Source organism: Myodes glareolus, chromosome 12 (assembly GCF_982192425.1).
Source record: "Myodes glareolus chromosome 12, mMyoGla1.1, whole genome shotgun sequence".
In the NCBI taxonomy this organism is placed as follows: domain Eukaryota; kingdom Metazoa; phylum Chordata; class Mammalia; order Rodentia; family Cricetidae; genus Myodes; species Myodes glareolus.
Genome location: NC_142037.1, coordinates 37,958,320 through 37,974,669, shown reverse-complemented (window position 1 = coordinate 37,974,669; position 16,350 = coordinate 37,958,320). Strand labels below are relative to the sequence as shown.

At 39.4% G+C, this 16,350-nt stretch overlaps 1 protein-coding gene across 4 annotated transcripts in view; it reads left to right on the top strand.

Moving 5' to 3' along the window:
- Fndc3a (fibronectin type III domain containing 3A) overlaps positions 1-16,350 on the top strand; it is a 145,404-nt gene that overhangs the window by 79,109 nt on the left and 49,945 nt on the right. Inside the window, exon 1 of one of the 4 annotated variants that reach the window (XM_048422139.3) lies at positions 12,885-13,036. The exons of the other annotated variants lie outside the window; for them this stretch is intronic. Coding sequence (XP_048278096.2) covers positions 13,030-13,036 — 7 coding nt within the window. The 5' untranslated portion in view covers positions 12,885-13,029. Of the gene's footprint in view, positions 1-12,884; positions 13,037-16,350 lie in introns of those variants that run through there. 4 annotated transcript variants of the gene reach the window in all.

The following is a 16,350-nucleotide window of genomic DNA, read 5'->3' as shown; positions in this document are numbered from 1 at the left end:
GACAGTTGGTATTAACCATCCCAGACATGGAAGGGAGACATGCCATCTTAGCCCTTCATAATCCAATCATTTTCTAGTAGCCCTTTGGCTTCCTCATCATGAGATACTGATGTTGCTACAGGGTCAATTATCTGTTCACTCCAGGCTTGGGTACCACCAGCAAATCAAAGAAATCATTCTACTGAAGTTTAGTTTGGTGAGCCAGTGGGTTTACGTGAGTTACTTTTGAAAGTGCAGGTGACTCAAAGTGCAGGTGAGTCATTGAAAAGCCCACCCCAGCATGGCTGGAGCTCTCTGCACAGCTTGTGTGTAGTCTCCAACAGAACCTTCTCTTCCCTGATAAGTATTCACTCTAGGGACTCCTCTTTGAGTCTTGTTCATTTTTGTTAGCTTCCTCCAACTTCTACCTTCATCCAAGAGGGTTTCACTTCAGGGGAAATAGCTACTGCACAGCAGGTATATATATGCAAGAAGTAACAGTTTTATTTTACACTACTCTTTACTATGCAGGAACAATACAGTAGTCCTTTAAATGCTATGTAATATACACATATTTTGAAGGCTATGTATTCAGTATTCATAGTCCTGGGTTTTCTATATTTTTACTGTAAATAGATTTTTTTTCATACAGTACATTCTGATTACTGTTTCCCTTACTCTAACTTCTCCTAACTTCTCCTCTAACTTCCCTACCCATGCCCTCCACATCCTTCATTCTCTCCCATTAGAATATAAACAGGCATATACTGATAAATAAAAATAATAATAACATATAAAATTAAAACTAACAAAAATAGGGCAAAACAAGCAAATAAAAAAAGAGAACCAAAGTAAAAGTGCAAGAAAAACATACAGATGTCGACACACACACAGAGAAAATCCATAAAACCCAAACTAGAAACCATAATATAGAAGTAAAAATTCTGTAAGGTTAAAAAAAGAAGTAAAGAGTGCCCATTCAAAGCACTGAGATAAAAGAATACCTTCAAAAATAGCATTGTTTCTTTTGTGTTGGCCATCTATTACAGGCCAGGGGTGTTCTTCTTAGTGTGGTTTGTAAACTTAGTGAGACTCCATTAGAGAAAACTTGATTTTTCCTTTGAGAGTAGGTATCATTTGGAGATAGCTTCTGGGTTAGGGATAAGGGCTTGTGTTCACTTCCGCTCTCAGCTTGGGATCCCATGTGGCTTAGACTTGTGCAGGCCCTGTGTGTGCTGCCTTAGTCTCTGTGTGTTGTACCTAGAAAGCTTTGTTTTCTCGATACCCTCCATCCTCACTCTTATATTCTTTCTGCTGCTGCTCCTGCAGAGTTTTTCTGAGCCCTGAGGGGAGGGATATGATGGAGACTTACTAATCAGGGCTGAATGCTTCAAGATCTCTGACTCTGTGCCCATTGTCCTGTTGTGGGTTTATGTATTTTTTTCCCATCCACTTTAGGAGGGAGCTGTCCGATGGTGGCTGAGCAAGACCCTGATCAATAAGGGCAGCAGAGTGTTGTTGGTTGTCATTTTATTGCTTCATTCCATTAGCAAGACAGTAGTGTTTGGTTTTCCCCTAGGACCATGGCCTATCTAGTTTCAGGCTCTTAGCCACCCTGTCAGTGTTGGGCACGGGTTCCATCTTATGGAATGAGCCTTAAACCCAGTCTGGTATCAGTTGGTTGCTCTCACAATATTGTAAGCAGGTCAGCATTATAGATCACATGGTTTGTAGCTGGGTTGATGTTTACCTTTTTCTTCTGGTAGTGTACAAAGTCCTTCCAGTACCATGAACACTAGTCAGTAGAGTTGAAGGCTCTAGGTAGGTACCAACTAAACTTCACCATGTTTGGTGAGTTATATAGGTGTTGTCTTCAGCAATAGGGCCTTACTGTATGTTTCTGGAAAGCCACCAATAGCCTTGGCAATAAATATCCTGAGTTGTTTGGGGTTTTTATGGGGCTTCTTTGACCAACAACTCAATTAGAAGTTAGCCATTCCTGGCACTGGAGATTTCATTTGGTGGCAAGAAATATCTAGTTGGGGCTTTGTTTCCCCCATGATACCCTCCTTATATTACCTCCCTTACTCCTTTTTTCCTTTCTCCCCTCTGAGTCTCCCAATTCAGCTCCCCATGCTTGTTCATCGGTAGCTACCTATTTAATTTCCCCTTCCTAGAGAGATCCTTCCCTCCCCTCCCCATCTCTTTTTCTATACATAACCTTGGTGGTTATATGAATTGTAACCTACTTATCGAAGACTAACAGCTAACAGCCACATATAAGTGAATACAAACCATATTTGTCTTTGGGGGTTTGGGTTACCTTACTAAGGATGATTTTTTTTTCAGCTCCATCCATTTACCTGTAATTTTCATGATTCTATTTATTTAACAGATGAGTAATAGTCTACTGTGTAAATATATATATATTTTTATTCATGTGTTAATGGACATGTAGGCTTTCTAGCTAATTGGAGTAGCTCATCCAGTAGAATGTGGATGAGCAAGTGTCTTTGTAGTAGGATGTAGAGTTTTCTGGGTATATGCCCAAGACTGGTATATAGCTGGAGCTTGAGGTAGATCTTTTCCCGAATCACTAGGAACTGCATTCCAACATCCAGTCCCACCAACAATAGATGAGTGTTACAGTGTTGGGGTTTCAAAAGACAGCTTCTTTGAAGTGTATTATATATTTAATCATATTCACCCCCATACCTTTGTCCTTCCTGTCAGCTTCCTTTGTTGTTCCCTCAGTCTATCTTCTCTGTGTGTGTACTGTTGTTGTAATAAAATAATCCAACAAAAGCAACTTCAGGTAAAAAAAAAAGATTTATATACATGCACACATGTTTTCTTTATCTGTGTAAAATCTAGGATATACAAATGATTGAAAAGAAGCAGTATCTGTTGTTCTGAATCTGGCTTATTATGCTTAATACTTTCATTTGCAACTGTTTCCCAACCAATGGACACATTTCAGTCTTTCTAAATAAAACTCCATTGTGCAAATATGTACTGTATTTCCCTATCCTGTTGATTGACACCTAGGCAGGTTCCATCGCTTGACTATGGTGTAGATTGCTTGCACATGTTGTTGGTTTTTGGAATAAGGTTTTTTTCTATGGGCCAGGTTGGTCTTGAACTTGTGGTACTCCTACCTCAGTCCCAAGTGTTGGCATTACAGGCATGTACTACCTTCCTTGTCTCATTTTGTTTTATTTTAAAATGTGTTTTCAATATAATTTTTGTGTCCTTTTAATAGATAAAAATTAACCAGTAGCTAAAATTTCATATATTTTTGTTGTAGTTGGTTTTGAGTTTAATTTTTTGAGAAAAGTTTTCACTATGTAGCCCTGGATGTCCTAGAACTCACTTTGTAGGCCAGTAAGTTGGCCTTGTACTCATAGAGCTCTGTCTGCCTCTGTCTCCTAAATGCTGGAATTAAAGGCATGTGCCACTACACTCAACTTAAAATGACAATTTTTATGATTTGTTTTACTTCCCTGTTTCACTTTCAGAAGTAACCCTGATAATGTGATAGGGACAGTTACCCTGCTCTGGGCTTTATTCTCATCACTGAAGTTCAGCCAACCTAGAGGGAGAAGTCTGGTCTCTTGAACCTTTAAGGAGTTTCCCCCCAGTTGTTTCACAAGTTTGAAGAAAAAAAATTTTAAGTCTAAGAGATGGAAAAAAAATAAGGATGATATAGTGGTTTTTTTATTATTAAACTTGGTTTACTGAAAGGTCTTTTTAAAATAAAGATTTATTTATTTATGTATGTGAATGTTTTGTTTACATGTATATAGTCACATAGGATCTCATGGGACTATAGTTTCAGACAGTTGTAAACTGCCATGTGGTTGCGGGGAATTGAACCCAGGACCTCTGGAAGAGCAGCTCATGCTCTTAACCACTGGCCCTTCTCTCCAGCCCCCAATTAATGTCTTTTCAATTCTGAAGTTTAATTCATCCATCTTGGAATACACTTTCCAGTGATATGGTAACATCGAATAGACTTGCTTCTGCATATTTAGTTGGTTAATAAGTAGATCATTAGTCGGTCCCCAGAATTGGTTTTCTGGCATCACTGGCATAAGTTCAAATGCCTGAGAACTAGTACATTAAAATACATACTCATGTATTGACAGCTGATTAGTATCTACTCTTCTGACTTCACCTAGCCCTTTTTTGCTCTAACCTCAATTAATCCAAAATACATCATGCTTAGTTTTTCTCTTGTTCTGTATCATAAAATTAAAAATTAAACTATATAACCTAGTATTAAATATGAGAAAAATTACAGAGAAAGAAAATGTTAACTGTGTGACCAGACCTGCAAAGTGACTGACATCACTAGATGACAAAAAAGTAAAAACGTGTGTGTACAGAGACTAGGACTAGCGAGAGCATACCTCAACATAATAAAGGTTGTATGTGACAACCCAGAGACAATATCATTCTAAATAGAGACAACTTAAAGCAATCTTGTCAAAAACAGGAACAAGCTAGGACTGTCCATTCTCCCCACTCCTTTTCAGTATTGTCCTTGAAGCACTAGCTAGAGCATGTAAGAGGAGGAAATAAGAGGGATACAAACGGAAAAGAATACTTTCCGTTTGCAGATGACATAATATATATGAGTCCCAAAATTCTGCCAAAACTTCTAGAAATCTTCTAATAACTAACTTTTAGGAAAGTAGCAGGATACAAAATTAACTTCTAAAAATCAGTAGGTTTTCAGTATATTCAGTAGCAGACATGGTGAGGAAGATCATGGGACACTTGTTCACAGCCAGTGCACTCCCCCAAGTCTAGGAGTAATCTTAACCAAGGGAGTGAAAGACTTCTATAATGCAAACTATCATTATCTCTCTGATGAAATAAATTGAAAACATTAGAAAATAGAAAGACCTTCCATGCTCATGAATTGGTACAGTTAATATTGTAAAAATGACCGTCTTAAGAAGATTACAGAGTACGTACAATCCCAATAAGAATTCGGTGATATTCTTCACAGAAATAGAAATAATATTCTGAAGTTCATATGGAAGTACAAAAGACTCCAGATAGCCAATGCAGCCCTGAACAGGAAGAACAATGCTAGAAGGACCCCCACACCAGATTCAGATTGTATTGCAGAGCTAGAGTAATGAAAGCACCATGGTGCTGCCACAAAAACAGATCAGTGGAACAAAATGTAAGGCCCAAATTCAGGTGCACCTAATCCATCTTCTATTTGACAAATATGCCAAGAATACATGCTATAAGAAAGACAATATCTTTAAAAAGAATGACACAGGTAAAACTGAATGTTCTCATGTTAAAGAATGCATTAGACACATGCACAAATTCAGTTCCAAATGGATTAAAGACCTCTGTGAAATCTGAAATACCAAAACTGCTAGAAGAAAACATAGGCTGTACCTCTCACATACAGAGTTTGAGTAGGACTCTATTTGCCCAGGAATTAAGGAATTGATAAACAGGATCTCATAAAACTAAAAAGCTTCCATACAGCAAAGGAAATGATGAGCTGAGTGAAGAGGAAGCATACAGAACAGGAGACCAGTCTTTGCTAGCTATGTATCTAGAAGAGGCTTCATGATCCGAATATATAAAGAACTCAAGAAACAGACACAAGAAAGCAAATGACCCAATTAGAGAATGGACAATCAATCTGAACAGAGTTCTCAAAAGAAATAAAAATGGCTTTGAAACATAAAAATGTTCATTTAGCAATTATGGGAATGCAAATTAAAACTGCTTTCAGCTTTCCTCATACTCCAGTCAGAAGAGCTAAGATCAAGGAAACAAATGAGAGTGTTGCTGATGGTGCAGAGAAAGCGCAGCCTTCATTCACTGTTGGGACTGCAACTGGTACAGCCTTCAGTAATCACTGTGGAGAAGCCAAAAAAGCTAACAGTAGATCTGCCATATGACCGTTCATAACACTTGGAATATACCCAGAGGACTAAATATCCTGCTTCAGAGATAGTTTCTCTGCTGTGTTCAGTAATAGCTAAGGGATAGAAGCAGCCTGCAAGTATCTCTGATGATAAATGAAAAATGCAGGAGTGGTGCATAAACAAATGAATTCCATTCAGCTCTAAAGAGAAACATGATTGCTCACTATCTATGCTTACTACTGGACTGCTACACCCATGTTCTGGAAACATAGCATGTTATATTGCTTTGTAAATACTTTTGGATTAATTGACAAATGAATAAAAACAAAGCGGTATTTCAAGAGAAAAGAAAAAAGAAAATTAGCAGGCAAATGGATGCGAGTGCAAATACTCTGTGAGGTAACCCAGACCAAGAAAGGCAGATGCTGTGTTTTCTTTTGTATTTGTGGATCCTAGCTCTGAATGTTGGATTTGATTCTGTAACTTGGGAATAAACACAGAAACCAGGAGAGTAGAAAGAGGGACCTTTGCAAGTGGGAGGAAGGGGAAGCCCTAGAGGGGAGAGTAGGGCACAAGTGCAATGCAGAGGAAGAAGGGAAACAGGGTGGGGACTTCATTTGGTAGGGGAGTGAGTGAGGCTAATAGAGGGAAGAGTAGGGTGGTGGGATAAATAATGGTAAAGATTTTCGAAAAGCCATTGAGAAACACACACATATGGATAGTTCAAATAGAGTCATCCCACATGGGGTGATAATAGTCCTCCTAGGAGCCATAGAATATCTTTTTTTTTTAACAAGATATGAAAATATGCGAGGAAAGGGGAGGAGTTGTTGGTCAGGCAGGGAAGGGGATGTCTAAGAGACCCTCATCATTGCTATGGTTACATCCAAGAACATGAAGGTAAGACCCTTTTGCTAAAGACACCACATACTTCTGTCATAGGACCTGGAAGACTTAAGTTGGTACTGGCCTGGAAGCCTTCTCCCTGAGGATTAGCTCTGTTAGTTTCAGAGGGTGCTCTGCAAGCTGCAGGAGAGAAGAGTAATTAACAGTCCTGCTCAGCTGTAAATCCTGTGAGCCACAACGATTAGCCCAGCAAAACATGCCCACTGGTGCAATAGAGACATTAGCATCCTGGGAGTAACCCACAGTTGTCTAATTGGAGTTAAGGCCTCTCAGTAGGAAGGAACTCATGCCGGGTCTGTAAACCTAGCCAAGAATCTGTGGCTAGAGAAACCAAAGACCCTAAAGAACACACAACTGCTGCCATTTTCATAAATTAATGTAGCTTCTAACCATGTTCTGAATATTTATTCTTATACCCACACATAAGTGCAATTTTCACCCCTCATCAAAGAACCTTTTTTTAATGATTTTTATATAAATATGAGTGTTTGCCTGCATGTGTGCATGTATACCACATATGTGCTTTGTGCATGTGGAGGCCAGAAGAGGGCGTCAGGTGCTCTGGGTGGGCCCCCATGTGTGTAGTGGGAAGCAAACTGGGGTCCTCTGTAGGAGCATCTAGTGCTCTTACTGGCTGATCCTTCTCTCCAGCTCCAAGAAACTTCCTTCTGCCGCAGTGGCAGTTACTGCAGAGATGCACAGCTGGTGAAAAGGCAGAGAATAAATGGCCATGGGGTGCCCAACTTCAGTTAGTACATCTGCAGTACAACCCTCTATGTAAGACTCTGGAAACATCACAGAAGAGAGGTCAGAAGACTTGTAGGATCCGAGGACCGAGGGGACTGGTACAAGATGCTGTCTTCTACACAGGACAGGGATGCTGTACCCACTAAATGAATAGAACAGATGCCTGCACAAGATGTGTGTGCATGGGTGAGTGCATGCGTGCATGTGGGTCTGTGTGTGTGTGTCTGTAATTATAGAAGTAGTCATGAATTCACGTGTCTTAGGGTTTCTATTGCTGTGAAGAGCCACGATGACCTCAGCAACTCTTATAAAGAAAAGCATTTCACTGGGTGGCTTACTGTTTCAGAGGTTTAGCCCTTTATCATCATGGTGGGGCATGGCAATGTGGAGGGAGACAGGAACTGAGAATACTACATTTTGGCAGGCAACAGCAAGTAAACTGTCTCACTGGTTGTGACGAGCATATATGAAACCTCAAAGCCCACCCCCACAGTGACACACGTCCTCCAACAAGACCACACTTCCCATTAGTGTCACTCTTCTTGGGGCCATTTTCTTTCAGACCATCACAGAGGACAACACAGAAAGAGCTGTGGGGAGAACAAAAATGATGTAAATAAATATATTGTATTTATGTATGAAATTCTCAATAGATTAAAAATTAATTGTAAAGAAGAATTCATTGAATTTCTACACTTTTATGTCTTTATTGGTTTTAGGGAAAATGTTTTTTTGTTGAGAAGTCTTCCAGTGTAGCCTTGGTTAGTCTGAAATTTGCTATGGAGGCCAAGATAAACTGGAATTCATAGACATCTGCCTTTTTCTGCCTCCTGAGTACACCGCCATGCCCAGCTTTCTTTTTTTTATGTATTAATGATTTTGAGCAAATACGGCCTTTTGCGCTTTTTTTTTTGTATGCAATAGGTATTACTGACTCCTGCCAACAAGATCTGATGCTATGCTAAAGTGACTCCCTACTGTCCTCAGAGTTACTGCTAGTTAAAAGGCTCTGTGTTAGTGATTTTGTCCCTGTTTGGAAGAACCTTTCCGTTATAATAGGACAATATAGATGCATACATGTATGTTCTAAAACCTTTGTTAGGCTGGTAATCTACATCAAATAATTTTCCTATAGTAATAAAAATAGGAGATTCATTGAGAACATTATAGTTTATACAATGTACTTTGCATCACCGTGCATAAATTTTCTCATCCTTGTCTGCTTGTGACAATTGCAACAAACTTAAAAATATACCAGCCTTTTATTTTCATAGAACCTCAACTATTTTGCATGGTTATCTTTATTTAATAGCATACCCCACCATGCCAGTTCTTTAGACTTCTTCACAGTACTTCCAACACACTACTAGCAATTTTTAAATAGTTGATTTTCAGGTAAGATTGTCAAAGCTAATACAACTTCTAGTATCGTGTCTTATATACTGTATGGGTATCAAGCATTGCTGGACTTAACGGGTTTGAACTTAATTTAGCTCTCATTATATCCATATAAAGTAAAATAACTTATTTCTATTTTACATCTGAGGAAACTAAGATAGAAAACTTGAACTTTTTAATTCTCAGAACTACAAGTGTTCAATGGGGCAGCTCAAAAGTCTGCCATGACCTCCATGGCTTAGGGATTGAGCTACTTAAGGTGAAGGGTAATGAAGAGAGGACAACACACGTACAGAAGAATTGGGATTCCCTGTACGCACTGATGAAATCTCAGCTTGCTTATCAGTTTTCATGCAGCAGCCTGGGAGAAGGACAGTAGGTTTAGCTAACCGCAGTAGAAGGTCTCTAGGAGCTGTCGGCAGCAGTCATCCCTGAGCAAGTCTGGGGAACGGTTTGATCGTGGTCGGGTAAGGTGTGATTTTTGAAACCTTCTAATTTTGTTTGATAGCCTGGATCCTCAAATAACCACTGTTTCCACAAAATGATTTTGTTGGTATTATGTGCTCACAAGAGAAGGTTTGCCGTGCGGGTGGAGAACAGTAGACAGTTGCTGGACCACTAGCTGTCCATTTGGATTAACGGAATCACACCACCTTTTTATACTTACCTAAGAGTCAATTCTTGAGTAAGGATAAACATGAGAATAATGTGGGAAATTAATTTTATAACTGTGGAGTGGAGCTGTCAAACTATGTTACACTTCAATTAGAAATGTTTGTACATTTTCATAAAATATATATGAAGTCATGAACTAAGGAGATAGTTCCAGCCAGCTTTACCCAAAGGAGTAAGTACCTAGAAAACACAAATATTACTTATTTTTAAAAGACAACCCATATATAAATAAAAAGATGAAAAATGGACTAGGAAATGCACAATGAGAATAAGATAATAGTGGCCAAATTTTAAAACCTGCATTCCAAGTAGTAGTGAGACTGAATTGATAGAGCCTCTTCCGCAGTGCTTGCTGAAAGGAATGAATTAGTACATGAGGGAAAGGATTTCCAATTGTCCTTCAAAAAAATAACAATTACATAATCCTGAATCCATCATTTCTCTTTCTGGGTATAGTGGGGTCTCTTAAAGAAAGATGTGGGCCAAGAGACCTACAGAAATCTCCCCATTAGAGTCTATTCTATCTACTTCTCCATTGGTGATGTTAGCAAGTCTCGTGGATTAAATGCCCATTTATCAGAGACAGTGGGATTTATCTCTCAGACTAAGTTTATTTTTGAATCCCAGAATAGTTCACCCAGTGGTCTCTTACAAAAGGCCTATGTCCTGATGCCTCCTAAACATCTTAAGCGTAGCATATCCAAAGCTGGGCATCTGACTGATCGTGCCCTGGCCCGTTTCATCCACTTTGATGCTCATGCAAATGCCTGCTACAGATACCTGAGAGCCAGGCCTTTGGTGGCCTCCATTTTGGGTCATGGGCTATATAAAAATGCTTAACTTTTGTTTTCTAAAGTGTTGTACCATATTCCCACAACAATGTGTATGAGTTAGATGCATTCTTTTAAGGTATAATTCAGATAATTTCTTAAATCCAGCACTGTCTACCTGTTTCACTCGTAGTAAAAGCCAAAGACCTGACAGTGTCCTACAAGGCCCAAGGGAATCTTATTTCCCCATGTTCCCCTCTGCCTCCCTGGCCACGCTCAGTGTTCTTGCAGCTGAGCAGGCCTGTCATGGCCCTTCTTTGGGGACTTTGTACTGGTTGCTCATGCTGTGAAAAAATGAACTTTCCTTAGAAGCCCATGTGATTCACTCCCACCCTTAAATCTTTGCTCAAAAGTTACCTTCTCGGTGAAACTGAGACTGAACATTACTTTGAATTTTAATTGTTAGCTAGCTGTGCCAAGCAGCACCTGTCTTACCCAGCCATCCATCCTACCCTGCTTTGTTTCTTTCTTATATCACTATTTTCTACCTTCAGATATGTTTTCAGCATACATACTTACAAACATACTGTCTCAAAACATACATGATTTACCACAATCTGATTTATTTTGTCATGTACTTATTATTTTAAAAAAATATTAAAATGGAGTGGGCATACATGCAAAGGTGTGTGTGGGGTCAGAGGACAATTTTCCGGAGTCCAATTCTATTCTTCCACCATGTGGATCCTAGGCATTGGATTCAGGTTGTCAAATACTAACAGCAATCATTTTTTCCTGCTGAGCAATCTCTTCCAGTGTGAGATTTATCCATTTTTATTTACTGCTCTATCCCAAATGCCTAGACAGTATCCAGCATGTGGCAGATGAAGTTACAGAAGATAATACTATCTAATTTCATAAGCCTTGAAGTTAAGCAAATTAAATTGGCTAGACATAGGATTGATGTTCTTTTAGATTTGTTTCATGATCCTGGAATCTGACCTGGGCCTTGTGCCCCATTAGGTTGCTAGGTAAACATTCTCCCACCACTACACCCCTCAACTGGAACACTGGCAAGATAAGAGTAAAGGCAGTGCTGGAGCTGGTAGCGCAGGCCTTCAGTCCAAGCACTTGGGCGGCTGAGGCAGGAGAACTTTGGTGAGTTCAAGACCATCCTGGCCTACAGAGTGAGTCCAGGATAGCCAGGGCTACACAGAAAAACCCTGTCTCGAGAGATTAGCTGTGCAGAGTGGTGGCTGGAGGGCGGCAAGGAGCACAGTTTGATGGTGACTTCTGTGACTGCTTGCAGAGCCGCTCTGCAGTCACTAGGGATACGGGGAGGCTTTCACCATTAGCAGGCCCGAAGTGGCCCCTGAGCTACTCTGACCATGTTGGGTAAAGTTGAAAATACAAAATTTAAAAACAAGTCAACCTGTTCCTCCAGCTATGTCTTGCCTGATTTTTATTTATTTATTTATTTATTTATTTATTTATTTATTTATTTATTTATTCTTTTCCTTTCGGGGAAGACAGGTCCTTTAAACAGGGCCTGTGTTTTAAAAATGTAATTATCATTTGAGACAACCCTGCCTTTGTCTGTGTGTCCTTGACAAGTTACTTAGCTGCCCTCTGCTCCAGCTTCCCTAGTAATGATGCCTCTATTTGAGTTAACAAGCAGGATCCTCCAAATGGCCCCTTTTTACTGTGTAATCATTAGTTTTGAAAGTTCATGATCATACTTTTGCTTAGGATAACTATCAGTTATGGAACTGCATCAGCTCATGTATTTCATGCTCTGGTTTATATAACTATTCCATTGTCCCAGCAGTGCTGTGAGGCTGATGAAGTGAACCTGCCACAGGAGACAGCTAAGTCATAAGTCATGGAAAAAAACTCCTTATTTTTACCCAGTTTGTAACTGAGTATAAGTCATTTCCTGGTATCTCTTTTTGGATGAGTGTCTAATTTTGTAAATATGAACAAGAATACTATTCACTAAGCATCTTTCTTTAATGCTCAGAATAAGTCTTAGTTTTGAAAATCATAAAAAAGAAAGTAAAGGATAATAAAAACAGAAGTCCTCGTCAGCTTTCGAGGGGAAAAAAACAGTAGCCGGAAATATAGTCCACCTTTAAGGAACTTGTCGTCCCTGCCTATTGTGTGGGCAAATCTTTGTGTATTGTAGACATTCCTAAAGATTAAGCATGAGATGCCGATGGCTATACACACACATTTTGGATTAAGGCTTTGAAATTAATTTCACCCCAACAGCAGTAGGTGGGAAAACCCGTAAACACAAAGGGGAGTGGTTTTCCGTCGAATAGGTCTTCATAGGGTTATTTTGCTGAGCGTTTATGCTGGCTCTTAGGGAAGCAGCTGGAGGCGCCTTTTAATCCTTTGGTTTCAGCAGCCCCCAAGCAGGACCCTTGGCGCTGTTTCGTCTGCCGGTCTTTCCCGGTTCACTGCAGGTCATGTGATAGCTGTCACGTGACTCGGTCAAAGGATCTTTTCCTCTTACCAGCTTTGGGGAAAGAAAAAAAAAAAAAGAAAAAAAAAACCGAAACTGTTCTCCAATTAAAGCTGCTAACGTGTACTACGCCGTTTCCTTGTTGGGTTTTCTTGTTCGCTGCTGCTCCTGTAGAAACAAAATGAGTGGTAAGATTTGCTGATTTTGAGCATTCGCTTTTATTTTAAAATACAGGAAGCTTTGTATTAACCTAAAGCCGTGTTGTGTGGTTTTTAATAAATGCCAAATCTGTCCGCTGTAAAAGCACTCTAAATTGTTATGTGGTTATGAAAATAGTAGACTATATGAGCTAGACTGATTTTTATATTTCACAGTATGTCCCATTCTAGCCTCTTGATTTTATTTGGGTTTTCTGTTTTTAAGGCTGATCTGAAAATTGGCATCAGATAATTTGGAAGCCATTGTGCACGCCAGCAGTAAGCAGCCCGTTCCATATTTAATTTTTAATGCTTGGGCATACTTGTAGTTTTTTTTTTATGAAATTTCCTGAATACGAATGTAGATTAACAAAGAAACCTCGTTTATGCTAGGTGAAATGAATTAGGCATTAAGTTATTGATGGTACTTTTAAGAATCGGGGTGGGGAGTTTCTCAAATTTAAGGGAAATGATGAATAGAATTGTACCATCTTTTGCAGGTTTGTAAAATCAGAAACAGGCCCTTAACAGTAATGGAATTACTCTGTGCTTTGGGATAGATTTTTCCCTCAACTAGAAAATTCTGAAGGAGCTGTTAGGTTTACCCACAGTTGCTCAAGCGTTCTTGTGTGGGGTGTGCATTTCATGGACTCCCTTGTAGCAGGTTGGACTTCCCTGGATACAGGCTACTTTGCTGCATACAAATTTAAAACGGTTTGTGGTTAATCTTCTAGAACTTCCTGAACTATAGAGTACTGTTTTGTTACTGTGGACACAGGACAAGGAATATGTATGGTGCTGTTAGCAATTGGATCTGAACATCAATACTGTGTTTACTGTTTATGAATTGGGGGTGTTGGCAGGCTTGTGCTCAATGTTGAATATATCCTACCAATATTATAATAATGTATATGGTACTGACTAATTGTCTTTTAAGAATCTAATAATGTGGCATTTCTGCTTCCTAATTAGAAAATATACTTTGGTTAAATGATCACATCATGAAGGTTTTTGTGCTACTTTTGTTGCAACTAAATGATGAATTACTTTAGTAGCTGTCCAAGTAGAGTGTGAACTGAGTATGGAGATAAATGCCTGTAATGTTATCAGTCTGGAGGCTGAGAGAATGGTGAGTTCAAGGCCAGCCTGGGCTGCACAGGAAGACCCTACCTCAGAGTGTTTTATATAGTTATAGTCTTATTTCTAGTGAAAGGATGGCACCCCGCAGCAGGTGTGTGCTGCGACTGTAAGAGTCACCAGCTGGAAGTTACTAGTCTAATAGCTAAATAGAAAACACCCATCTGTTTTAATTGTTTGGAGTAAAGAACAGTTCTGCTTTTGAAGATGCCTGTCTGCTTTGTGTTATTTCCACACCCCCTCCATCAGCCCCTCTCTAACATTAATGGCATGACCCAAGACTAAACTCTGCAGTGGGCACAAAGGGCCTGAGGTCTAAGCGTAGCACATAGAGCTCAGCAAGGGAGAATTTCCTTTATTAAGAATACAAATGTAATTTTCAGCAAATTCTTTGTTTTCCAACCAAGTTTCACATTTTATAAATGATATCTAAGCCAGTTTTTAGAATTTGGAAGGCTAGTTTACTGGTTTATGTAAATTAGTTAATGAATAAAAAGGAGCATTAGGATACAGCTGTTCTCACTTCTCCAGAGAGCAGAAAAGTGTGCTTTGAATGAAGTCTTTCTGTATAGAGAATTAAAGAGGCTCTCACAAGTGTTATTAAGTAAACTAGTAGGTGATGTTTACTTAAATTTCAAATTGTGTTCCTGCTTTCACTCATATTTTTCAAGGAAATAAAAACAAAACCCTTTGGAGGCAAGACCCAATGTCTCAGCCCAGTTACCATCAACAAGTAGCGTTGCAGTGTTCATGTGATGTATATCCTGAGAAACGAAACTGATAGTGTTTTTAATTCCAGCTCTACCACTTGGGCACGCTTAAGTTCCCTCTGCTTGATTTTCTGTCTGGAAAATGGGTAATGATAAAATTAGTTGCTTGATTAAATGATTATAAAGAGAAAAAATACATCGAAGACCTAGCTTATAGTGTTAGTGTTTACAATTTATGCTTAAAATAATAGTTACAGGAGGCTGGAGAGATGGGGGTTAAGATCATTTGTTGATGTTACAGAGGACCTGGGTTCAGTTTTCAGCATCAATTTGGTAGCTCACAACCATCATCCATAACTCCAGTTCCAGGGGATTCAACACTCTATTCTGACCATCACAGGCACCAGACACCCACATGGTGGACATGCATCTATTTAGGCAACACACACACATATATTAAATAAGTAAATATATTCTTTTAATAGGTAGCATTAGGAAGAACTTCGTGTATTTTGGAGCTGTGATGTTCCTCATTCGTAGGGCACTTGGCTCGCCAGGCCCTGAGCGTTACAGCTCCATGCATTTGCTGGGTCCTCTGGGAGAAAGTACAGACGCACATAGTGTTCTACAGAAGTCTGCATCCCCTCTGCTTGCTGTACAGTAACCACCTAGTCCTCACCGTCTCTTCCCCTTCCCTCCATCCCTTTCCTTTCCTCCCTTTCCTTTCCTTTCCTTTTCCTTTTCCTTTTCCTTTTTCCTTTCCTTCCCTTTCCCTCTCCCTCCTTTTCTCCATTTAATGTCCCCATCCAGATTCTCTCTCGTCTTTATCTTCTTTTCCTACCCCTTTCTCTTCATTTCCCCTCATTTGCCATGATTTAGTATTTTTCATCTCAAAGTTCATTTTCTTTAACATTCTCTTTTCTCTTTCTTCACTTCCCCCATCACCCTGGGTTGCTCTTTCCTCACCCCCCCACCCCCCAAGCAAGACTGGAATCCATGGGAGTTTGCTGGAACCTGTGTGCTTTTCAGCCCTGGTGGCCATTCCCCTCACCATATGATTTAAATTCTAAACATAAAAGCACCCCAGCCTTTTTTTTTAACCAGATGTGACACTTTATTTTCTTAGAAAGAGTAATTGATCTTACAAAAAAGAAAAAATTTCAAATGATTAAAAACTGTTGCATACGGACACTGCAATGTAAAGTTACTAAGAGGAAAGATCTGAAGATGAGGTATTTTTTAAAAAATGTTATCTAAAACAAGTAAGGTTTTTGTTCTAGAAAGTATGAAACCTTCCAAAAGTGCTTATTTTATTTCCAGAAAGGTGAAAATAGATTAAGATAGGATTTATGAAGGTTATCTAAAAAGATGACACAGAAGAAAACTATGGAGCGCAGTGAAGTTCTTGTTTAGAGTTCCCTGTTCCGGAGAGCCCACGCTTGCCCGAGTAAATGCTCC